At 37.2% G+C, this 26,812-nt stretch overlaps 1 protein-coding gene across 1 annotated transcript in view; it reads left to right on the forward strand.

Annotated features, from left to right (window-relative positions):
• Window positions 1-26,812, forward strand: part of EFCAB3 (EF-hand calcium binding domain 3) — a 493,997-nt gene that overhangs the window by 331,999 nt on the left and 135,186 nt on the right. Inside the window, exons 73-83 of the mRNA XM_069541641.1 lie at window positions 1,593-1,646; window positions 2,934-3,038; window positions 3,800-3,853; window positions 9,217-9,321; window positions 9,917-9,970; window positions 10,547-10,651; window positions 14,530-14,583; window positions 15,233-15,337; window positions 16,420-16,473; window positions 17,020-17,124; window positions 26,046-26,096. Coding sequence (XP_069397742.1) covers window positions 1,593-1,646; window positions 2,934-3,038; window positions 3,800-3,853; window positions 9,217-9,321; window positions 9,917-9,970; window positions 10,547-10,651; window positions 14,530-14,583; window positions 15,233-15,337; window positions 16,420-16,473; window positions 17,020-17,124; window positions 26,046-26,096 — 846 coding nt within the window. The remainder of the gene's footprint in view (window positions 1-1,592; window positions 1,647-2,933; window positions 3,039-3,799; window positions 3,854-9,216; window positions 9,322-9,916; window positions 9,971-10,546; window positions 10,652-14,529; window positions 14,584-15,232; window positions 15,338-16,419; window positions 16,474-17,019; window positions 17,125-26,045; window positions 26,097-26,812) is intronic.

Consider the following 26,812-nt stretch of genomic DNA (forward strand, 5'->3'; position numbering starts at 1 on the left):
GATGACAGAGGATGAGATGGTTAGATGGCATCATTGACTCAATGGACATGGGTTTAAGTGAACTCCGGGAGTTGGTGATGGACAGGGAGGCCTGGTGTGCCACGGTTCATGGGGTCGCAAAGAGTCGGACACAACTGAGTGACTGAACTGAACAACACTACCCAGTTATGATGAAGGCAAGAGAATCAAGCATGAAACTACTATCCTTTCAGTTTCTGGAAGAGATGAGTATTTTGTGGGTTAGGATGACTTTGATAATGCTGACCAACTTAGTTTAGGCAACAACAGGATTTTCATGTGAACTTTTTATGGCATTCTTCTTTAAAACTAGATTGGCCCGTGGTGGATTCACGTCAATGTATGGCAAAACCAATACAGTATTGTAAAGTAAAAAAAAAAAAATTATAAAATAGAATAAAATTAAAGCACAGGAACAATCCAGAGAGATGATATGGGGTGGGAGGTGGGAGGGGGTTCAGGATTGGGAACTCATGTACAACCATGGCAGATTCATGTCAATGTATGGCAAAACCAATACAGTATTGTAAAATAAAGTAAAAATAAAAATTAAAAAATTTAAAAAAAAATAAATAAAATACAAAAGTAAAAAAAAAAAAAAACTAGATTGGGTATTTCCTGTCTACTTTCCTGGCCACTTCAACTGCAGGAAAGTATGAGGCCATTTCAGGATTTTGCTTCTCTCTAATCAAGCAGATCCTTGTTGTCAGGTTTTCCACCTATTTTCCTGGATATTTTGATGGTCAGAACTGTCTCTGGTGGGTGTTTCTGGTTTTAGGTTTTCTCCTGTTTCTCAGAGGATTTGTTAATTATGCAAAAGTTTGGAAGATATAAAAACTCAAATTTCTGCAGGACAGAGTTCTCTTTATTTAGTGAAGACATTTTCTGGCAGAGGCCTTCCTGCGTTTATGATTCCTCTCTCAAGAAACAAGAGAACATCTGCAGGAAGTGAATCGAGATGCAGAACATAGAGGAATAACCACCTGCTTTTAGAGAAGAAAGTGCTATTGAAAAAGAGAAAATAGGACGAAGCAAATTCCTGCTGTTACTCATTAGGCCACTGACAAGTCAAACTTGAACTGCAAGAAGTAAAGAAAACAGAATGGAAATGTGATAGAAACAAGGAATGAAAAGAATTTATAATAGAACAGGAGAAGATGGTGAGTTTTAGCTCTGTAGCATATAAACTGGTAGTTTCTGTGGATGTGAAAGAGTAAGTAGATCTATTAATAATACCAGAATTTGTTATGATGAGCCAAGTTCTATCCTCACCACATACAATGATGACACCTTATCCCTATTTTACAGTGGAGAAAACTGAGGCATAGAAAGGGTAAGTAATTTGCCTAAGGTCACAAAGTTAGTCAGTAGCAGAGCAAGAATTTGAACCCGGACTCTTTTTTACACCAGACTACCACTCTATACCATAATGCTAACTTTTTTCATTGCTTAACTTCATCATAATTTGAAAGTAAAATTGGATAGATTTATAAAGTCAGTCACAAAGAGGAAAGTCTGATCCTTAAGTTCTATCTGTGAGTCATTCTCTGTCCTGACTATGCCTTTTCTTACAGGTGATAAGAAAGTTTTTCAGAATAGACTGCTAGCAGCTTTGAAGTCTTTTAAAGGTGGGTAATAAATGTAATGAGAAAGTACACGAGACTGAGATTCTCAATCTTTGTATTTACTTTTTCCTAGTTGTTAGATCATGATTCCTCTGCCACCCCTTTTAAATGTTGATGCTATAGTTTTGTTTTGTTTTTTGAGTGTATGCTGTGTAGACTTGATCCCAAGGTCAGATTCAAAGGAACCAGTCCTAAGTATCTCCACAGTTCTCTTTTTGTGTACTTGAGTAGGTCAAGTTGGAGTTTTAGTTTTCGTAGTGCTGAAAATAACCATCACAATGCACAGCTATGAACTGTTAGTTTTCCTTTCCTTTTTCAGTATAAAAGGTGTCATTCCCAGTAAATATAAAAGTTAAAGAAAAAAATCATCGCTCATATTGCTACTGCTGAATCATTATCACTCTTTATATTTTGAAGCCCTTAATGTTAAAATAGCAAAAATTTCATATAGTCAGAATTGCTCTAAAATCTCATTGGAAGACTCCATAAAAGAAACCAACATTCTAGTCTTGATAAGTCTGGTATAGTCACTTTTTCTTCCAATGATATGGAATAGATTGTTATTCCTACAGTTAAGCAATTAGCTGAAGTAGCTGGCTTGCCTAAGAGCCATAATATACAAAAATATATCTCATACTAGAATTTCATTGAGTCAAGATGCTCACAGTATGATAGGCTTAGTAGAATTTAATCCATCTGATAGAACAGTCAATTGATGTTCATCTGGAGTTTTCTCTACTTAAGTGCTTGTGGCTCCTGGAATGTCAGGGAGAATCACATGAATTATTTCATTGTTCATTTATACTGGGCATGTGATTTTAATTCATATAAGTTAAATGATTGTTTGATATAATTATACCCTATTAAAAAAGCATTTTTTTCCTGTGGTACCCATTTTTTGTAACACCTATAGCTATGTAACTTTCTGTGAATGAAAATACAATGGTTTACTTCACAGTATCTCTTATCTTTAGATATTTAAATTCAGGATACTTTTTTATTTTTCCACTTATTGTAACTAAGATTATAATAAACATTTACCTGTCCCCTTTGATATGAGCTTTTTCTGTATTTCTAAAAGTGAAATTAGTGGGGTAAGAGTTATGAACATTTTAAAGAATTGTGATGGTTATTGCCAAACCACTTTCCAATAAGCTAATTCCAGTTAACACTCTTACCAGCTGCCAGACGTATTAAGAGCTGAGAGCTGGTTTAACTCATCAGGACAAGAAGTGTTTTTCTTATTGTATCTTTACTGAGTTTTTCGCACATTTATATCTTTTTCCTAAGGTGGAAAAGTTGATCTCAATAATCTGAATCCAGTTCTGGGGCGCATGGGGATCAAGCTCAGAAATAAGGAACTTAAAAGTGTAGTGAAAAAGCAACCTATTGATGGTAAGCATTGAATTTCTAAAACTAGACTGATTTGAGGAGTTAAAGACACTTTTAAGAATCATGAAGAACTTGTCTTAAACTATGAAGAAATCCTGTCTTTTGTCATTTTTATTCATCTGAAATTGTCATCCTGCTCAACTATCAATAGTTTTGAGGGGATATTCACAATGGTTTTATCAGCTCAGAGAATGGCTGGGAGAAACAAACTTGGGAGTAGGGATTAGTGAATGAATGAATGAATGAATAACAGAGAGAGCCAGAAATGACTGAGAGAAAGATATCCATAATGGGGAGTAGTGGAACAGCCTTAATATTTCTTCAAGTATCTAACAACCACAAGTGATCGCCATTTAGAGATAGATAAATAAGTTGAAAACATTAAAGGAAAGCTGATTGAGAATAGATGGAAGATTCAAAGCCCCTACCTCAGTATCAGTGCCAGATGTAAGGTTCACCAAAAAAACAAACAAACAAAAAACCCTGACTCTTTATAAATGGCATTTTTACCACGCTTGTAAGAAAGCATCTGAAGACCTAAGAACTGAATAATACATTTGTCATGGTCAGACACTGTGTTAGAAGGACATGGGACAAACACTGTTGTTTTTCTTACTCATAATGAATCAATCATTCAACAGGAAATATAAATTTAAGGTGAACACAAATAATTTAGTAGAATATATAGACTTTCACTGCAATCTAGGTCACAATTTTCCTATGTTCTGTGTCATTGTCTGAATTTTTTATGCTTTGTATTACAGCTGATGGAAATGTTCCTCTGAAAAAAGTGATGAGTGATATCAAGGCAGTTACAGGCAAGTTAAAAGTTATAAGATTAAAATCCTAACTCCCCTGTTCCATCACACTGCCTTCCCACTTTTTGAGACAGGTATATCTGAAATTTTATGTTGTTTATTCTTCTTTTGAAAAATCATAGCTTTATTACCTAGATGATAATGCAACAGACATAGTGTTTTCATTTTGCTTCATTCGACACTATAAAAATGCTATCATAAATGCACAGTATTCCCTAATCCTAACCCTAATAACATTCTAACCCTAAAACAAGTTCTATATTTCATTTTTTATTTATGATTTTATAGTTTATTATTGTAGTTTATTTCTTTTCATTGTTATATAAGTGTCCTATTTGCAAATATGCCATAATTTATTTATCCAGTCTCCTGTATATGAATATTTATATTGTTAGGCAGGAAAATGAAATTAAAAGGGATCCCAATTGGAAAGGATGAGGTGATGAGGTGATCTTATTAATATATATTAATATATATATTTATATATATATATAACCACAAAGACTCCACCAAAAACAGTCAGAACTAATAAATTCAGTAAAGTCGCAGAATACAAAATCAACATATAAAAATCAGTTGCGTTTGGAGTTTGGTATCACCAAAATGATAAAGTAGGGGACCACACTCTCCATCCCTCCACGAAGATCAACAGTTAATTAGATATCCACAAACAGAGCAGTTCTAGGAGAGCTCAGGAGTCCACTTAAGAAACTAAAGCAACCAGTGGAGTTTAAACCTGTGAATAACTATATTAAAGGGATAAGAACAACTTGATTTTGCCTGTATCAGCATATCCCCTTGGTGGCACTGTCAGCACATAGAGGGAACTCCCCAGATAGAAAGAGTTGTCCTAGCAGGAAGAGAAGAATAGGGTAGATGACTAGCTTCTCCATCCTTTCAGGGAACTTCACAAAGGACCTGCTTTGAGGATTTCCCTGGCAGTTCCAGCGGTTAAGACTTCAGGCTTCCACTGCATGTTTCATCCCTGTCAGGAACTAAGATCCCACATGCCACATGGTTCGGCTGCAAAAACAAATGAACAAAAATCACAGGACTTGCTTTGTTTTCATTCCACCCAGGGACCCAGAGAGGTGCAAAGCTGAGATATACAGAGACAGCTAGGAATAAAGAAGAGTAGGGCTTACCACTAATAGCAACACAACAGATCAGCTTCAGTCCACTGCAGAGGACTCCTACTTCCAAACACAGTCACATTACAAGGTACTAAAGAACATCAACATATAAATACTAAATGGACACAATTTGGTTCATAAAATGAAATATTATTTAGCTTCAAAAAGACATGAGGACTTCTGTGGTGGTCCAGTGGTTAAGAATCCGCCTGCCAATGCAGGGGATACGTATTTGATCCCTGGTCCAGGAAGATTCCCACATACCACAGAGCAACTGAGCCTGTGCACCACACTATTGAGCCCACATGCCTGGAGCCCATGCTCTTCAGTAGAAGAGGCCACTGCAATGGGAAGCCCATGCACCACAACTAAAGGATAACCAATTTTCACGGCAACTAGAGAAAGCCCGCCCACAGCAACGAAGACCTAGAGCAGCCCAAAAAAAAAAAAAATTGTTTTAACTTAAAAAGATGAACACATCTGTTGTATCTATCTCTTCTTAAAAAGAAATTAAGTACTGATATTGTGGATTAACCTCAAAAACATTATGCTAAGGAGTATAATTCAGACATAAAAGGTCACATATTATATGATTCCATTAATAGGAAGAGGACTGGCCACCTCATGTGAAGAGTTGACTCATTGGAAAAGACTTTGATGCTGGGAGGGATTGAGGGCAGGAGAAGAAGGGGACTACCGAGGATGAGATGGCTGGATGGCATCACTGACTCAATGGACGTGAGTCTGAGTGAACTCCGGGAGTTGGTGATGGACAGGGAGGCCTGGTGTGCTGCGATTCATGGGGTCGCAAAGAGTTGGACACGACTGAGCGACTGAACTGAACTGAACTGAATAGATCCATAGGGTCAGAAAGTAGGCTCATGATTGTTAGGAACTGAAAGGAGGGTACAATGGCTAATGATTATTGAACATGGGGTTTCCTTTCCAGGCAATAAAGATATCTGAAACTAGAGAGAGTTGATCCACAACATTGTGAATGTACTAACTGCCACTGAATTGCACACTTTAAAATAGTTAATTTTACATTATGAGAATTTCATCTCAAATAAAAAAAATCAACCAGCCACAAAAGTGGTATACAAAGATAGGAAGATGCAGTGGAAACAATCTAGTCTGGTAGGATAAAGTACTTAAAATGACATTATTTGAAATGCGAGCCTGAAGTGATAGTAAAAGGTAGACTTACTTTTAATTGGTGGTATTATTATTTCTAAGATCTCTACAAATAATATACCCGCTATGACCTGCTCCCAGGGTGGACCTCTCCTACAGCCCTTATCCTCCCAATATGTCAGTGAAAATAATATGTGTATGATTTCATTTATAAGATTTGAAAAGAAACAGAGCTAAATGACAGTGATTAAGCATGCCAACTAGATGATAAATGCATAAAGAAAAGCAAGAAATCATTGTCCAACTCTGTCCAACTCTCCTATATGGGAGAATAATCTGAAAAAGAGTGGATATATATATAACTGATTCACTTTGCCATGCAACAGAAAGTAATAAAACACTGCAAATCAACTATACTCCAATAAAAATTTTAAAGTAAGTAAATAGCTCCAAAAAATTTTTTTGTATTATAGTTAGTATAGCATAATGCAGTCATTCCCATTAACTTCAAAGACATTGGAATATCTAGAAAAATACTAAATTATATTTAGTAGCCTCCATTTAAGAAAGTATGGGACTATGTGCTACATAATAGTACTTACGACCAATCTACATCAAACCAAGTTTGGGGAAAACGATGAAAGGTGAATAGTTTTAACCCAATTCTGGAACTTTCATGTTTCCTTCCAAATTGATTTCTAGGTTTAGGTATAGATATATAATAACTGAAACCCAAACCATCATTTTATTTTTACACAAAAGTTCCTTTGAGTTCATTTTCAGAGACCATCCTAAAAATCTCTCATATACTATACGATTAAAGAAAATGTTTCTCTAAATAGAATTGCCTTTAAAATGTTCTTGATTCATGTAAATAAAGTCATCAGTGCTTTGATATTAAACAAAAGAAAAATGAAATAATTGTCCAAAAACTAAGGGTATAATTACCTCTTAAGGAATACTGTGAATAGGATTTGAGAAAGATAGCCTTCAGGAGTGGGAAACGTTCTTCTATTTCTTTACCTAGGTGGTAGTTACAAGAGTGTTGTTACAAGTTCAGTTCAGTTCAATTCAGTCGCTCAGTCTTGTCCGACTCTTTGCGACCCATGAACCACAGCACACCAGGCCTCCCTGTCCATCACCAACTCCCAGAGTCCACCTAAACCCATGTCCATTGAGTCAGTGATGCCATCCAGCCATCTCATCCTCTGTCGTCCTCTTCTCCTCCTGCCCTCAATCTTTCCCAGCATCAGGGTCTTTTCCAATGAGTCAGCTCTTTGCATCAGGTGGCCAAAGTATTGGAGTTTCAGCCTCAACATCAGTCCTTCCAATGAACACCCAGGACTGATCTCCTTTAGGATGGACTGGTTGGATCTCCTTGCAGTCCAAGGGACTCTCAAGGGTCTTCTCCAACACCACAGTTCAAAACCATCAATTCTTTGGCACTCAGCTTTCTTTATAGTCCAACTCTCACATCCATACATGACCACTGGAAAAACCATAGCCTTGACTAGACGGACCTTTGTTGGCAAAGTAATGTCTCTGCTTTTTAATATGCTGTCTAGGTTGGTCATAACTTTCCTTCCAAGGAGTAAGCATCTTTTAATTTCATGGCTGCAATCACCATCTGCAGTGATTTTGGAGCCCAAAATCACTGACACTGACAATGAAGTCTGACACTGTTTCCACTGTTTCCCCATCTCCCCATGATCTTTGTTTTCTGAATGTTGAGCTTTAAGCCAACCTTTTCACTCTCCTCTTTCACTTTCATCAAGAGGCTCTTTAGTTCTTCTTCACTTTCTGCCATAAGGGTGGTATCATCTGCATATCTGAGGTTACTGATATTTCTCCCGGCAGTCTTCATTCCAGCTTGTGCTTCTTCCAGCCCAGCATTTCTCATGATGTTCTCTGCATATAAGTTAAATAAGCAGGGTGACAATATACAGCCTTGACGTACTCCTTTTCCTACTTGGAACCAGTTTGTTGTTCCATGTCCAGTTCTAACTGTTGCTTCCTGACCTGCATACAGGTTTCTTAAGAGGCAGGTCAGGTGGTCTGGTATTCCCATCTCTTTCTGAATTTTCCACAGTTTATTGTTATTATGAAGAGTTTGTGTCTAATTGTCCAAAGTCCATCTGTATTTTTGGTATTAATTTGTTTCATTTCTTAGTAGCAAATCCTATATCTTCTAAAATATTTTCTAATAATAATATACTTCAGATCTTCACCACTGAAAAGTAAAAAATCAATATCAGGGATAAACAAACTACTGCTCATAGACCAAATCTAGCCCTCTGTTTATAAAGAATGTTTCGCTAGAACAGTCACAGTCTTCTTGTATCTATTATCAATGGCTATTTTAGTGCTGCTGCTGCTAAGTTGCTTCAGTCGTGTCCGACTCTGTGCAACCCCATAGACGGCAGCTTACAACAGCAGAATTGAGTAGCTTATATAGTCTCTGTTGCAGCTACTCAATTCTGCTGTTGTAGAAAATCCCATGGATGGAGGAGCCTGGTAGGCTGCAGTCCATGGGGTCGCTAGGAGTTGGACACGACTGAGCGACTTCACTTTCCCTTTTCACTTTCATGCATTGGAGAAGGAAATGGCGACCCACTCCAGTGTTCTTGCCTGGAGAATCCCAGGGACGGCGGAGCCTGGTGGGCTGCCGTCTATGGGGTTGCACAGAGTCAGACATGACTGAAGCGACTTAGCAGCAGCAGCAGCGCTAAATAGCCATTGTGTGAAATGATAAAAATTAGGATAATGGTCAAACACTTTAGCAATTTTGGGAAAAGCAGAGCAAAATTAGGTTAACTTTCCATTCTAGTTTACAAAGCAACTATCTAAATCTTCAGTTTACTGAGAACTGTGGTTTCTTATTTTCTCAGTGTTATGAAAGCAAGTCTTTCCTTAGGGGTATAAGTTCTAATTCTCTGCCCACTCTTGACTCCACTAGGCAGACTTTATTGTACCTTTATCTTTTACCTAGCAGCTGGGGATAATGATTTATGAACATGAACAATTTTGTTTCATATCTTTAAGTAGTTAGATAGTTATTAATATTGTCAACTGTACTCACCATTTCTGTTTTTGAAGGAGAAAAAATTAATGTAGAAGATCTGAAAAATATTCTGGAAGGCTTTGGGATAGAATTCACACCTAAAGAATACTCGGAACTGGTAAAAAATCTGCCAGTTGATGGTAAGCACTTCAAACAGTATTAGAACTTTTGATAAAGGTTAGTCTTAGGTGTTTAAAATAACCTAAATAAAAAAAACTATGCCTACTAGATATCCTAATTTAAAAAACCACAGCAAAAAGAATGTAAAAAATTTTAGTATGACTTTGTCCTTCCTTTGGAAAATGTAATTCTTTCTTTGGGAAACTAAATACCAACTCTATTTTCTTGAATCCTGCCATTGGATACAAAAATTCCTTTTATTATATTTGGTTCCACCCTCAGAACTAAAAGTTAAACAGAGAGATGTAAGGAAGCAAGTGAGGATGGGAGAGATAGAAGAGTAGGAGAATGAAGAAAAAAGTCAAAGAAAAGTGAAGGAAAGACATATTGATGTTCCAGTTAAGGTGTTTGCCGCTAATTATTGGTTATACAGCCAGACACAGCACTCTGAGAGTTTTCTTTGTCCATAGTTTCAAAATCATTGGAGGGCAAAAATCAAAGTTATTTCTAAGACAAATCATTTTAAAGCATTTTTGTGAAATTATACCTTTGTATTGTCTCTCTTCAATTTCTATATCCCTTTATCTGTGATGTCGATTGTGCCTTTTCTTACAGATGATGGGAATATATATGAAAATAGATTGCTAGATGGCGTGAAATCTTTCAATGGTAAGAAGCATGAAGAGAAGAAAGATAAATAAGATTCTTCTGCCTTACTTTTGCATTAATATTATTGTCTAATTATTCTCTTGTGGATCTTACCACCTCTCACATAAACTGACTATTATATTTTTAAGTATACTTTCAGCTTTATTAAATATTGCCAAATATTTTTGTACAAATTATAATTCCACCAATGAGAAACTGATTATTTTTTATTTGTTTCGAATGTATGTGCTTTTTTCAAATAGTCTTTCCTGCTTAGTAAACTTTGGCTTTATTAAATTTATTTGCAAAGCAAATCTAAAGTTGGGTCTATATAAAAAATGTGAAGTAAAGAATTGGCAGTAGTTCTGGGCATTCCATCATTGTAACTCACTGGAGAATGAATTTGTACCTTGTTAAGATTATCCTCAAGACCATGCAGAAATTACAAGTCTAATTCTATTTTGTTCACATTGTACACTTGAACATTTTGGACCAATGATATTTTTGCAGATAGTCCTGGTTGTATGGAAATTGACTGAAATTTTCTCTATTGGAGAAGTCATTAAATTTCCCTTGTGTTCCCAAATGTTTCCTTAGGTGGGAAGGTTGATGTCAGTAATCTGGAAAAGGTTTTGAGAAACATGAAAATCAAATTCCCAGATAACAAGCTCAAGGATTTGTCACAAAACCTACCAGTTGATGGTGAGCATCACAGATGATATTAGACCTTTTAAAGAAATTTAGACTTGTAAGCTTATGTTTGAAAACTTCTGGCACTAAATCTGTTTTGGTGATAATATCACTTTTTAAATCTTTGAAGAGCCCAGTCCTAACATAAGAGACTATTTTGACTTCGTGTGTTTTCAGTGATCTCAGTATGCATGATGGTACATGTGCTACAGTGAGTTACAGGAGTTTAACCCTTTACTTGAAAGAAGCTGAAGAAGGGCTTATTACCCACAGAGAAGAGGTTGCTAATTTCAGATTAAGTATATGATTTAAATTTATTTTAAAAATCATGTCACCCAGCTATACATTCCTGTTGGAGGGGGTAATTGAGAGAACATGACTGCCAGTTGACCTGCAAACTGGACTCAAAGCAATTGGAGGATCCTCACCACCTCCCTTGTACTTAGAACATCTACCGTGTCCACTGTTCCCACAATGAGAGTTGTGTTCAAGGAAAGAGCCTTGAGAGAGCAATGTGTTGTTGAATCCCATCTGGACAGTATACATGACTAAACCCAGTTAAAGTCTCTGTATAAACTTTTAAGATTCTGGAGGGCAGTGCAGAGATCTGCTTGTCTTGTGGTCACCAAAGGCAAGCCTCATATGTAAGTTACCTTGCTTAGAAACCTTTCAGCCACCCATCTGGAGTGGTCTGCTCTTGCTTTGGTCTCCCCCTGCCCTCTGTGTACAGGTGGCTGGTTTCAGATTTTACCTGGGAAGCTCCTTAGGTTTCAAATCAACAATTCCTTTATACACTTGCAAATTACCAGTTTCCTTATCTCTTCCCCTGTGTTTTGGCACGTGCTCACATTATTCATCCCTGACCTTATCTCTGTCTACATTAAGAACCTTAAACAGCAATATTTTATCTTCCTTTATTTACTTACTTGCTGTGCTGGGTCTTTGTTGCTGTACGCAGACTTTCTCTAGTTGCTGTGAGCAGGAGCTTCTCTGATACGGTGCGCAGGCTTCTCATTGCAGTGGCTACTCTTTTTGAGCACCACAGGCTCTCTAGAGCACCGGCTCAGTAGTTGTGGCTTGCGGGCTCAGTTCCCCATGGCCTGTGGGATCTTCCCAGACCAGGGATCAAACTCATATCCCCTGCATTGGGAGGTGGATTCTTTATCACTGGACCACCAGGGAAGTACTCTTTTTATTATTTATTTATTTTAATGGAGAATAATTCTTCACAACGTTCTGTTGGTTTCTGCTGTACAACAGTGTGAATCAAGCATGTGTGTGCTTAGTAGCTTAATTGCATCTGACTCTTTGTGACCCCATGGACTGTAGCCCACCAGCTCCTCTGTCCATGGGGATTCTCTAGGCAAGAATACTGGAGTGGGTTGCCATGCCTTCTTCCAGGGTATCTTCCCAACCCAGGGATCGAACCCAGGTCTTCCACATTGTAGGTGGATTCTTTACTGTCTGAGCCACCAGGGAAGCCCAAGGATTTTGAAGTGGATAGCCTTCCCTTCTCCAAGGGATCTTCCCAGCCCAGGAATCAAACCAGAGTCTCCTGCATTGCAGGCAGATTCTTTACCAGCTGAGCTACCAGGGAAGCCCCAATCAAGCATAAGTATACATATATCTTCTCCCTCTTGAGCCTCCCTCCCTTCCACTTCAGTTTATTAACATTCATATAATGCCCCATTTTAATCCTGTTGCCTAACATTTACTGTGCCTACCTTCCCAGAGTCCAGAACTTCTTGTATCCATGTCTCTAGAGAATAAATTTCTGGTTTTTAGGGAATGGTCAGAGGGGCGAGAGAAGAAGTGATGGTGGAGTGGAATTTGGACAAAATGGAAATAAAAGAAAGGGCAATAACTAGCAGAGGAGGGGAATGTTGTTAATTTGCCTGTGTGTACTAACTTGCTAGCAGTCCCCTTGATGTTCATTCCTACACCTTACCCGATACTCTGTATCCTGAAACTTTTTAGGATTCTTCTTTGTGAATTATGCCACTTTTCATTAGTGTCCCCTTATAGGCTTTTTTTAAAATAAGTTTATTTAATTGGAGGTTAATTACTTTACAATATTATATTGGTTTTGCCATACATCAACATATGGAATTTAGAAAGATGGTAACGATAACCCTCATAGGCTTTTAAGTTCCCTGGTGGCTCAGGCGGTAAAGAGTCTGTCTACAATGCAGCAGACCTGGGTTTGATCCCTGGGTTGGGAAGACCCCTGAAGAAGGAATGGCAATCCACTCCAGGACTATTGCCTGGAAAATCCCATGGACAGAGCAGCCTGGTAGGCTACAGTCCATGGGGTCGCAAAGAGTCGGACACGACTGAGTGACTTCACTTTCACTTTCTTTCTTCCTCAGCTCTGCTGAATTAGTTACCACTCTCCTACTTGCTTTCTAATTTTCAAATGTTTGTGAAGTCTCTTGTTCATGAAGATTTCGTCTCCCATAAATGTCTTTTGAGTACATTTATTATTACTTTCCTATCATTTTAGTGACGTTCAAGGAGAGGAGGAAATAAATACCTGTGGGTAGTAAAAGCATTTTGAAAAGCTACCCTAGTTAATTTAATTGATCAAATTTAAATAAGTGAATGCAGGCTGAGATTACCATCCAAAAATTGAAAGGTGTAAAGCTTTTTAATCCTCAGGCTAGAGACACCCTCATTATGTACATAAAGAGCAAAGATAAGCATTTGTAAACCCAGATAGTATTCTACTTTCTTCAATGAGTCACATTATCTTTCTATACATAATTAGTTGTTATACCTTTGGTGTTGAATCTGTGAAACCAGAACACATTTTCCTTGCTCTCTCTGATAGGAAAGCTAAAAGAAAGATCAAAAGCTTTTCCTCACCTAGACTTATTGAAATCAGTAATAAATGAAGGCTCTGTGAGGACAGGAACCATTTCTATGCTGCTCACCGTTATGTGTGTGTGTGTGTGTGTGTGTGTGTGTGTGTGTGTGTACTCAGTCGTGTCTCATTCTTTGCAACCCCATGGGCTATTGTATCCCTCAGTGAGTGCAGATCTTTGACACCTATAAGTACTTGTTGAGTGATGAGAAATAGAATTAACTAGATAATATGTTAATTTAGCAACTACTCAAGACTCTCAGCAAGAATTTTCAGTTGTATTAATCAATAGGTGTTAGCTGATTGTTATCATCAACAGGGAAATTTAATGTAAAATTACACTGTCCTATATGTAGCAAGAGACCCCAAAGCATAAATCTGATAACTAAATGTATGGGGAGAATGTACTGGAAACTACCCCAAAGGAAGAATAAGATTCCATAATAATAAATAGCATACTGTTTTTTTGGTAAGAAAATACCAATAATGTGCATAGATTCTAGATTTTTTTTTCTTGGCCTACAAATGTACTACATCTGCAATTCTGGGAAATTATGCTGATTGAAGAGATAATTCTCATTATGTTCCATTCTACTGTTTAATTTTAAAGTGTTTAATATTACTATGGGCAACCCTAACTTGTCTGGATGTGATACAGAATAAATAGACATATTTTTAAATTTAAAGACTCTCAATTCTTTGATTATATAATGAACATTACTACTACAAAAAATGCAGTAGATTAAGCTAACTTGGGGGTGATAGTATAGGATAGTGTTAAGTGGGGAAATAGGTAGACTTAAAGTTCCAAACTGAAAGTTTTTACTCTTGTTGCTGGAATCTGATATAGTAGATTGTGTGAAGCCACAAGAACAAACCTGAGGAGGGAAATTTTCATATGCATGCACGCAGAGACTGAGATAAGAGGGAGAAGAGAATAAATAATGAAATTAATGCTTAAATATTTTAATAATCTTTTAAAATCAGTCTACAATTGTGTCTGTCTAAATTGTGGCTTATTTTTTAGTGTGTGGCAAGACTGATCTGCATAAACTGCTAAAAGAAATAAAGAAAATAACAGGTGAGCAATATATTTTATGAAAAGATATAAAACTAAAATGCAAATACTCCATGTTTACATACAGATGTAAAGCTGTTTTCTTATTTTGTCGTTGATTTTTAACTTCTGTTTTTGTAACAAAGTTGACTCTAATGACATGAAGATTATATTGGATTATTCATGTTTTAGCAAAACATATCACTATTTCTCTATAACAAATTCCATATTCTCTGAAACTTTTTTATTTTGTGATTTATTTCAGTGGCCAACTCACCTATTCATTCATTCAAAATACTTATCTCACATCTACTGTAACCAGTAAATGTTAAAGTAAAATTTTGATAGTAATACAAATAATGTGGTTAACGAGGATAATTCATCTTATAATTCAGACAAAGTTAGAGAAACACAAATTCTACCTGATGGTTAATACAATTTAGATTAGGTAACTGCCTGTACATAACTTAGATCACTTTGCCTCCTGTATATCCCTTTACCATGAGTTGGGTTAACTTCTTTGAGGTCCTTAAGAGCATTAGAAATAAGTATTTTGTGTAGAATTAAAGAAATAACTTCCAAAAACTGTAGAAAACCCTGTACAAGCTTTAGACACTTCATCATTTGGAGTCAGTAAACAATTCTCACCTGTAACCATTCCCATCTTTTAAAGGAGAAAAAGTTGAAGCCAAGGACATACACAAAACACTAAAAAACCTGGGAATAGAGCTCACAAATAGGGAAATCTGGGAGCTGTTGAAAATGTTGCCATTTGCTGGTAGGTATTTGATGTATCTGTATATTTATCTCTGTGCTTTTGTGTAAACTTCATTGTGAGAACTTCATAAAAATGGGCCATTCTAGTTTTGCATAAAAATCTAAAACACAAAAATGCCAATCTTTCTTTAGCTGTAAAGAAATTAGGCCTTTAACATTTAGGTTTCTCATTTTGAAAAGCTATAGCGTCAAACCTGAGTCCTGCCATTAAGTGAAATAAATCAGAAAAAGAAAGACAAATACCATATGACATCACTAATACGTGGAATCTGAAATATAACACAAATGAATGTATCTATGAAACAGAAACAGACTCATAGACATAGAGAGCAAACTGTGGTTGCCAAGGGTGAGGTGACAAAGGGGAAAGGATGGATTGGGAGTTTGGGATTAGCAGAGGCAAACTATTACATACAGAATGGATACGCAACAAGGTCCTACAGTACAGCACAGGGAAATATATTCAATATCCTATAATAATTTATAATGGAGAAGAATATGAAAAAGTATATATATATATATATATGTACAATTGAATCACTTTGCTCTACAGCAGAAATTAGCACAACATTTTAAATCAACTATACTTCAATAAATTAAAATTTTTTTAAAATATTACTCAGAAATGAATGATGCATTAGTAGGGCAATGTGAAAGAAAAGTCTAAATTAGCAAAAAGGTGGTGCTTATGGTAAAGAACCCATCTGCCAGTGCAGGAGACTCAGGAGGCATGGTTGGATTCCTGGGTCAGAAAGATCCCCTGGAGGAGGGCATAGCAACCCACTCTAGTATTCTTGCCTGGAGAATCCCATGGATGGAGGAGCCTAGCAGGCTACAGTCCATAGGGTCGCAAAGAGTCAGACATAACCGAAGTGACTTAGTATACACAGAGAAAGAAAAAGGAGAACTCAGAGTGGGGAAAGAGGTAACATCTGTTTCAGTGAAGAACGTGGATGTAGAAAATGTAGGAATATAACTTAAGACAAATTTTTAAAGTACGTAATTATGAAATTATGTTCTTACTACCTTTTTTTTTACTGTCCATGTAACTGTATTTTACCTGAAATATGTTTTATTTTACAGATGGTAAAAAGGTAGAGAAAAATGATTTGCTCAGTCACATCAAGGCTTTTCCTGGTAAGTGAAAATCATAATAAGAAGGAAAGTAAAACTAAGACTTGCAGATTTTACCTTAATTTTCAAAAGGCTTATCATTCCACAATAATTAAATCATTGATCTTATTATCCCATTAACCTATAGGTCTCCTTTAGATGCAATTACATCTAATGTGATCATTTATAGTTCTTGACACAATAAGTTTCATATATACATGTGCAACTTATAATACATAAAAATAGCATTTGGGATTAATATATAAATAAAATTGTATATAATTTACATAATATATAATTAAGTTCCTTCTAAATACATCTCTCTTGAAAACTGTAGAAAGGGCCCCTGAAATAAACCACAAATATATTCTTGACTTCCACAGTAAGTCTTTATTGTGGAAAGTGTTGAAGACATTTCACATGTAACCATAAACAGTTTTCTTCTTTTTTTTTTTTTTTTGGTCGTTATGCAATGGATTTGTTTCATCTAGTTGCAATTGGTGCAGGAATATAACCAGCATTTTTAAAAAATACCAGTTCCTATTTTTTATCACTTCATTCTTTCTTAAGGTGGGAAGTTTCATGTCTCTAAACTGGAAACCATCCTGGAAAACTTGGGTTATGACCTGGAGAATGAGGAAGTTGAGGACCTGAGGAACCACCTGCCAGCTGATGGTGAGCATGTAGTCATAGCTTTAGGGAAACTGAGCTCCTCTAATAAAACTTGCAGATGTGTTCATCTGGGGAATTTTATTATCTCAGATTATTAATGTTTAAATCAAAGATCAGTAATCTGTTAAACAGTGATTCCCACCTGAAGGGCTAAATTTTGATGGCAGTGAGAAAATTGACAGACCTAAGGAGCAGGTAGAGAAATGAAACGGAGGAACACTTTAAAGAAAAAAAAGCCAAAGAAGAAATTTAAAAACCAGTCAGGAAAAAAAAAAATGTAGAAGTCTCTTAAATCACCATAAAGTTGCAAGAGAATTCCAGAAAATCGTCTACTTCTGCCTCATTAGGGCTTCCCTGGTGGCACAGATGGTAAAGAATCTGCCTGCCATGTGGGAGAGCCAGGTTTGATCCCTGGGTTGGGAAGATCCTCTGGAGAATGAAACAGCAACGCATTCCAGTATTCTTGTCTGGGAAATCCTGTGGGGTAGCAAAGAGTCGGACACAACTGAGTGACTGACACTTTCACTTTTTACTTTCTATTTCATTGACTTCACTAAAGCCTTTGACTGTGTGTATCACAACAAACTGTGGAAAATTCTTAAAGAGATAGGAATACCAGACCACCTCACCTGCCTCCTGAGAAATCTGTATGCAGATCAAGAAGCAACAGTTAGAACTGGATATGGAATGACAGACTGGTTCAAAACTGGGAAAGTAATAGGTCAAAGCTGTATATTGTCGCCCTGCTTATTTAACTTATATGCAAAGTACATCATGAGATATGCCAGGCTGGAGGAAGCACAAGCTGGAATCAAGATTGCCAGGAGAAGTATCAGTAACCTCAGATCTGTAGATGACACTACCCTTATGTCAGAAAGCAAAGAGGAACAAAAGAACCTCTTGTTAAGTGAAAGAGGAGAATGAAAAAGCTAGCTAAAACTCAGCATTGAGAAAACTAAGATCATGGCATCTGGTTCCATCACTTCATGGCAAATAGATGAGGAGAAAAATGGAAACAGTAATATACTTGATTATGTTTATTTTGGCTCCAAAATCACTGCAGATGGTGACTGAAGCCATGAAATTAACTCTTGCTCCTTGGAAGAAAAGCTATGAAAAACCTAGATAGCATATGAAAAAGCAGAGAGACTTTGCCAACAAAGGTCCATAGAGTCAAAGCTATGGTTTTCCCAGTAGTCATGTACGGATGTGCGAGCTGGACCACAATGAAAACTGAGTGCCGAAGAATTGATGCTTTTGTTTTATTTATTTATTTATTTATTTTTTAGTTTTTTATTTTTTTTAATTTTAAAATCTTTAATTCTTACCTGTGTTCCCAAACATGAACCCCCCTCCCTCCTCCCTCCGCATAACATCTCTGTGGGTCATCCCTATGCACCAGCCACAAGCATGCTGTATCCTGCGTCAGACATAGACTGGCGATTCAATTCTTACATGATAGTATACATGTTTCAATGCCATTCTCCCAAATCATCCCACCCTCTCCCTCTCCGAGTCCAAAAGTCCGTTATACCCAGCTGTGTCTTTTTTCCTGTCTTGCATGCAGGGTTATTGTTACCATCTTTCTAAATTCCATATATAGTTGTTAGTATACTGTATTGGTGTTTTTCTTTCTGGCTTACTTCACTCTGTATAATCGGCTCCAGTTTCATCCATCTCATCAGAACTGATTCAAATGAATTCTTTTTAACAGCTGAGTAATACTCCATTGTGTATATGTACCACAACTTTCTTTTTTTTTTTTTAGTTTTTTATTTTTTAAATTTTAAAATCTTTAATTCTTACATGCATTCCCAAACATGAACCCCCCTCCCACCTCCCTCCCCACAACATCTCTCTGGGTCATCCCCATGCACCAGCCCCAAGCATGCTGCACCATGCGTCAGACATAGACTGGCGATTCAATTCTTACATGATAGTATACATGTTAGAATGCCATTCTCCCAAATCATCCCACCCTCTCCCTCTCCCTCTGAGTCCAAAAGTCCGTTATACACATCTGTGTCTTTTTTCCTGTCTTGCATACAGGGTCATCATTGCCATCTTTCTAAATTCCATATATATGTGTTAGTATACTGTATTGGTGTTTTTCTTTCTGGCTTACTTCACTCTGTATAATTGGCTCCAGTTTCATCCATCTCATCAGAACTGATTCAAATGAATTCTTTTTAACGGCTGAGTAATACTCCATTGTGTATATGTACCACAGCTTTCTTATCCATTCATCTGCTGATGGACATCTAGCTTGCTTCCATGTCCTGGCTATTATAAACAGTGCTGCGATGAACATTGGGGTACATGTGTCTCGTTCAATTCTGGTTTCCTTGGTGTGTATGCCCAGCAGTGGGATTGCTGGGTCATAAGGTAGTTCTATTTGCAGTTTTTTAAGGAATCTCCACACTGTTCTCCATAGTGGCTGTACTAGTTTGCATTCCCACCAACAGTGTAGGAGGGTTCCCTTTTCTGCACACCCTCTCCAGCATTTATTGCTTGCAGATTTTTGGATCGCAGCCATTCTGACTGGTGTGAAGTGGTACCTCATTGTGGTTTTGATTTGCATTTCTCTGATAATGAGTGATGTTGAGCATCTTTTCATGTGTTTGTTAGCCATCCGCATGTCTTCTTTGGAGAAATGTCTATTTAGTTCTTTGGCCCATTTTTTGATTGGGTCGTTTATTTTTCTGGAATTGAGCTGCATAAGTTGCTTGTATATTTTTGAGATTAGTTGTTTGTCAGTTGCTTCATTTGCTATTATTTTCTCCCATTCAGAAGGCTGTCTTTTCACCTTGCTTATATTTTCCTTTGTTGTGCAGAAGCTTTTAATTTTAATTAGATCCCATTTGTTTATTTTTGCTTTTATTTCCAGAATTCTGGGAGGTGGATCATAGAGGATCCTGCTGTGATTTATGTAGGAGAGTGTTTTGCCTATGTTCTCCTCTAGGAGTTTTATAGTTTCTGGTCTTACATTTAGATCTTTAATCCATTTTGAGTTTATTTTTGTGTGTGGTGTTAGAAAGTGATCTAGTTTCATTCTTTTACAAGTGGTTGACCAGTTTTCCCAGCACCACTTGTTAAAGAGATTGTCTTTACTCCATTGTATATTCTTGCCTCCTTTGTCAAAGATAAGGTGTCCATATGTGTGTGGATTTATCTCTGGGCTTTCTATTTTGTTCCATTGATCTATATGTCTGTCTTTGTGCCAGTACCATACTGTTTTGATGACTGTGGCTTTGTAGTAGAGCCTGAAGTCAGGCAAGTTGATTCCTCCAGTTCCATTCTTCTTTCTCAAGATTGCTTTGGCAATTCGAGGTTTTTTGTATTTCCATACAAATCTTGGAATTATTTGTTCTAGTTCTGTGAAAAATATGGCTGGTAGCTTGATAGGGATTGCATTGAATTTGTAAATTGCTTTGGGTAGTATACTCATTTTCACTATATTAATTCTTCCAATCCATGAACATGGTATATTTCTCCATCTATTAGTGTCCTCTTTGATTTCTTTCATCAGTGTTTTATAGTTTTCTATATATAGGTCTTTAGTTTCTTTAGGTAGATATATTCCTAAGTATTTTATTCTTTTCGTTGCAATGGTGAATGGAATTGTTTCCTTAATTTCTTTTTCTACTTTCTCATTATTCGTGTATAGGAATGCAAGGGATTTCTGTGTGTTGATTTTATACCCGGCAACTTTACTATATTCATTGATGAGCTCTAGCAATTTTCTGGTGGAGTCTTTAGGGTTTTCCATGTAGAGGATCATGTCATCTGCAAACAGTGAGAGTTTTACTTCTTCTTTTCCAATTTGGATTCCTTTTATTTCTTTTTCTGCTCTGATTGCTGTGGCCGAAACTTCCAGAACTATGTTGAATAGTAGCGGTGAAAGTGGACACCCTTGTCTTGTTCCTGACTTTAGGGGAAATGCTTTCAATTTTTCACCATTGAGGATAATGTTTGCTGTGGGTTTGTCATAGATAGCTTTTATTATGTTGAGGTATGTTCCTTCTATTCCTGCTTTCTGTAGAGTTTTTATCATAAATGGATGTTGAATATTGTCAAAGGCCTTCTCTGCATCTATTGAGATAATCATATGGTTTTTATTTTTCAATTTGTTAATGTGAATTACATTGATTGATTTGCGGATATTGAAGAATCTTTGCATCCCTGGGATAAAGCCCACTTGGTCATGGTGTATGATCTTTTTAATGTGTTGTTGGATTCTGATTGCTAGAATTTTGTTGAGGATTTTTGCATCTATGTTCATCAGTGATATTGGCCTGTAGTTTTCTTTTCTTGTGACATCTTTGTCAGATTTTGGTATTAGGGTGATGTTGGCCTCATAATATGAGTTTGGAACTTTACCTTCCTCTGCAATTTTCTGGAAGAGTTTGAGTAGGATAGGTGTTAGCTCTTCTCAAAATTTTTGGTAGAATTCAGCTGTGAAGCTGTCTGGACCTGGGCTTTTGTTTGCTGGAAGATTTCTGATTACAGTTTCAATTTCCGTGCTTGTGATGGGTCTGTTAAGATTTTCTATTTCTTCCTGGTTCAGTTTTGGAAAATTGTACTTTTCTAAGAATTTGTCCATTTCTTCCACGTTGTCCATTTTATTGGCATACAACTGCTGATAGTAGTCTCTTATGATCCTTTGTATTTCTGTGTTGTCTGTTGTGATCTCTCCATTTTCATTTCTAATTTTATTGATTTGATTTTTCTCTCTTTGCTTCTTGATGAGTCTGGCTAATGGTTTGTCAATTTTATTTATCCTTTCAAAGAACCAGCTTTTGGCTTTGTTGATTTTTGCTATGGTCTCTTTTCTTTTGCATTTATTTCTGCCCTAATTTTTAAGATTTCTTTCCTTCCACTAACTCTGGGGTTCTCCAATTCTTCCTTTTCTAGTTGCTTTAGTTGTAGAGTTAGGTTATTTATTTGACTGTTTTCTTGTTTCTTGAGGTATGCCTGTATTGCTATGAACTTTCCTCTTAGCACTGCTTTTATAGTGTCCCACAGGTTTTGGGTTGTTGTGTTTTCATTTTCATTAGTTTCTATGCATATTTTGATTTCTTTTTTGATTTCTTCTGTGATTTGTTGGTTATTCAGAAGTGTGTTGTTCAACCTCCATATGTTGGAGTTTTTAATAGTTTTTCTCCTGTAATTGAGATCTAATCTTAATGCATTATGATCAGAAAAGATGCTTGGAATGATTTTGATTTTTTTGAATTTATCAAGTTTAGATTTATGGCCCAGGATGTGATCTATCCTGGAGAAGGTTCCATGAGCGCTTGAAAAAAAGGTGAAATTCATTGTTTTGGGGTGAAATGTCCTATAGATATCAATTAGGTCTAACTGATCTAATGTATCATTTAAAGCTTGCGTTTCTTTGTTAATTTTCTGTTTAGTTGATCTGTCCATAGGTGTGAGTAGGGTATTGAAGTCTCCCACTATTATTGTGTTATTGTTGATTTCCCCTTTCATACTTGTTAGCATTTGTCTTACATATTGCGGTGCTCCTATATTGGGTGCATATATATTTATAATTGTTATATCTTCTTCTTGGATTGACCCTTTGATCATTATTTAGTGGCCTTCTTTGTCTCTTTTCAGAGCCTTTGTTTTAAAGTCTATTTTATCGGATATGAGTATTGCCACTCCTGCTTTCTTGTGGTCTCTATTTGCGTGGTATATCTTTTTCCAGCCCTTCACTTTCAGTCTATATGTGTCCCTTGTTTTGAGGTGGGTCTCTTGTAAGCAGCATATAGAGGGGTCTTGTTTTTGTATCCATTCGGCCAGTCTTTGCCTTTTGGTTGGGGCGTTCAACCCATTTACGTTTAAGGTAATTATTGATAAGTATGATCCCGTTACCATTTACTTTATTGCTTTGGGTTTGGGTTTCTACACCCTTTTCGTGTTTCCTGTCTAGAGAATACCCTTTAGAATTTGTTGGAGAGCTGGTTTGGCGGTGCTGAATTCTCTCAGCTTTTGCTTGTCTGTAAAGCTTTTGATTTCTCCTTCGTATTTGAATGAGATCCTTGCTGGGTACAGTAATCTGGGCTGTAGGTTATTGTCTTTCATCACTTTAAGTATGTCTTGCCATTCCCTCCTGGCCTGAAGAGTTTCTATTGAAAGATCAGCTGTTATCCTTATGGGAATCCCCTTGTGTGTTATTTGTTGTTTTTCCCTTGCTGCTTTTAATATTTATTGTTTGTGTTTGATCTTTGTTAATTTGATTAATATGTGTCTTGGGGTGTTTCACCTTGGGTTTATCCTATTTGGAACTCTCTGTGTTTCTTGGACTTGGGTGATTATTTCCTCCCCCATTTTAGGGAAGTTTTCAACTATTATCTCCTCAAGGATTTTCTCATGATCTTTCTTTCTGTCTTCTTCTTCTGGGACTCCTATAATTCGAATGTTGGAGCGTTTCATATTGTCCTGGAGGTCTCTGAGATTGTCCTCGTTTCTTTTAATTCGTTTTTCTTGTTTCCTCTCTGATTCATTTATTTCTACCATTGTATCTTCTATTTCACTAATCCTATCTTCTGCCTCCATTATTCTACTATTTGAGATCAGAGTGTTTCTGATCTCATTTATTGTGTTATTCATTATATTTTGACTCTTTTTTATTTCTTCTAGGTCCTTGTTAAACCTTTCTTGCATCTTCTCAATCCTTGTCTCTAGGCTATTTATCTGTGATTCCATTTTTGATTTCAAGATTTTGGATCATTTTCACTATCAATATTCGGAATTCCTTCTCAGGTAGATTCCCTACTTCTTCCTCTTTTGTTTGGTTTGGTGGGCAACTCTCTTGTTCCTTTACCTGCTGAGTATTCCTCTGTCTCTTCATCTTGGTTATATTGCTGCGTTTGGGGTGGCCTTCTTATATTCTGGTAATTTGTGGAGTTCTCTTTATTCTGGAGCTTCCTCACTGTGGGTGGGGTTCTATCAGTGGCTTGTCAAGGTTTCCTGGTTAGGGAGGCTTGTGTTGGAGTTCTGGTGGGTAGAGCTGGGTTTCTTCTCTCTGGAGTGCAGTGGAGTGACCAGTAATGGGTTATGAGACATCAAAGGTTTTGGAATAATTTTGAGCTGCCTGTATATTGAAGCTCAGGGGAGTGTTCCTGTGTTGCTGGAGAATTTCAGTGGTATGTCTTGTTTTGGAACTTGTTGGCCCTTGGGTGGAGCTTGGTTTCGGTGTAGGTATGAAGGCATTTGATGAGCTCCTATTGCTTAATGTTCCCTGAATTCAAGAGTTCTCTAATGTTTTCAGGCTTTGGATTTAAGCCTCCTGCTTCTGGTTTTCAGTTTTATTTTTACAGTAGCCTCTAGACTTCTCCATCTATACAGCACCGATGATAAAACGTCTAGGTTAAAGATGAAAAGTTTCTCCACATTGAGGGACACTCAGAGAGGTTCACTGAGTTACAAGGAGAAGAGAAGATGGAGGGGGTAGTTAGAGGTAACTGGAATGAGATGCGGTGAGATCAAAAGAGGAGAGAGCAAGCTAGCCAGTAGTCACTTCCTTATGTGTGCTCTATAGTCTGGACTGCTCAGAGGTATTTACAGAGTTATACGGGGAAGAGGAGAGGGAGGAAGTAGACAGAGGTGACCAGGAGGATAAGAGAGAGGAATGAGAAGGAGAGAGACAAATCCTGCCAGTAACCAGTTCCTTAGGTGTTCTCCACCGTCTGGAACACCCAGAGATTCACAGAGTTGGATAGAGAAGAGATGGGGGAGAAAAGAGACAGAGGCCACCTGGTGGAGAAAAAGGAGAGTCCAGAGGAGGAGAGAGTGATCAAGCCAGTAATCTTGCTCTCAGGTAAACTTGGGTAGTGAAGTTTGGGTTTTTAAATGTACAAAATTGACAACAAAAACCTAAGAGCAAAGATTAAAAATCTGTTTTTGAAGACAATGGTCTGCTTTTCTGGTTGCCTGATGTCCTCTGCCAGCCTACAGAAGTTGTTTTGTGGAGTTTGCTCGGTGTTGAAATGTTCTTTTGAGGAATTTGTGAGGGAGAAAGTTGTCTTCCCGTCCTATTCCTCCGCCATCTTTCTTCTCTCCTCAGAATTGATGCTTTTGAACTGTGGTGTTGGAGAAGACTCTTGAGAGTCCCTTGGACTGCAAGGAGATCAAACCAGCCAATCCTAAAGGAAATCAGTCCTGAATATTCATTGGAAGGACTGATGCTGAAGCTGAAGCTCCAATACTTTGACCACTTGATGCGAAGAGCTGACTCATTGAAAAAGATCCTTATGCTAGGAAAGATTGAAGGCAGGAGAAGGGGACCACAGAGGATGAGATGGTTGGATGGCATCACTGACTTGATGAACATAAGTTTAAGCAGACTCCAGGAGATGGTGAAGGACGGTGAAGCCTGGCATGCAGTCCATGGAATCACAAAGAGTCGAACATGCCTGAACAACCGAACAACTACAAAAGTACGCAAATTAGATGAAGGAGTCAGCAAAGATTGGAAGTTTTGCTGAGTGTGGAGTTGGAAACATGAAGAAAGTGCTGTGTAAGGGTTGCATGTGGAAGTAGCTGGCTACAATATTTTAGGCAGTTTTTATTGTGTATGAATCCTGTAATATTAACAGTAAGGTGGTCAAGCATCATAGTACTCCTAGATTCTAAAGTAGAATAGACCAAGTGGAAAGTAAGTCAAGCAATGTTTTTAAAACTTCCTATCACCATTGTGTATAGAATTTAATATTTTATACTATAATTTTGTCTTCTATTCTATATATTTATCATTTATAGAGCTTAATTCTTGAATTCCATGCTCAGCTGGGGTTTATTTATGGAACAACTCAGGGTAAACTTCTGAATTTCAGTGTTTTGTTCCACAATATAGGGTCTTTGTAACATTTTCTGGGTCTAATGAAAAATCTGTGTCTTACTTGTACTTTATCCTACAGAAGAAAAGGTTAAACCAAATACTGTTATGGAAAATGTTGAGTCATTCAAAGGTGAGTGAAAGTTTATACAGAAAAATCATTATAACAATATGCTGATGCTTTTCTGTTTTGCTTTTAAATATTTTGTTCCTGTCATACTGACATTGTTAGTTCTTTTAGTATATTAATGGTATCTTTCATTCTGTAATCCACATTAGTTTGGGGTGTATACTTTTAGCACGACTGTTATTTATCATGTCTTGGTAAAATATCTTGTATTCTCTGCATTTTTTCAATAATGCATATCACTTTTCCATCGTTTGCTAAGCTAAGTCGCTTCAGTCGTGTCCAACTCTGTGTGACCCCATAGACGGCAGCCCACCAGGCCTCCACTCTGTCCCTGGGATTCTCCAGGCAAGAACACTGAAGTGGGTTGCCATTTCCTTCTCCAATGCATGAAAGTGAAAAGTGAAAGTGAAGTTGCTCAGTCGTGTTCGACTCTTAGTGACCCCAGGGACTGCAGCCTACCAGGCTCCTCCATCCATGGGATTTTCCAGGCAAGAGTACTGGAGTGGGGTGCCATTGCCTTCTCTGTTTAAACAGCCAAAAATCTATGTTATCACAATAAGTGGCAGAAAAAAAACATTAGTATACATCTTTTTATGAATAACATTACACAGGGACTTCCCTGGTGGCTCAGACAGTCAAGAATCTGCCTACAATGCAGGAGACCCAGGTTCAATTCCTGGGTCAGGAAAATCCCCTGAAGAAGGGAATGGCTACCACTC

Source organism: Ovis canadensis, chromosome 11, assembly GCF_042477335.2.
Source record: "Ovis canadensis isolate MfBH-ARS-UI-01 breed Bighorn chromosome 11, ARS-UI_OviCan_v2, whole genome shotgun sequence".
Lineage (NCBI taxonomy): Eukaryota > Metazoa > Chordata > Mammalia > Artiodactyla > Bovidae > Ovis > Ovis canadensis.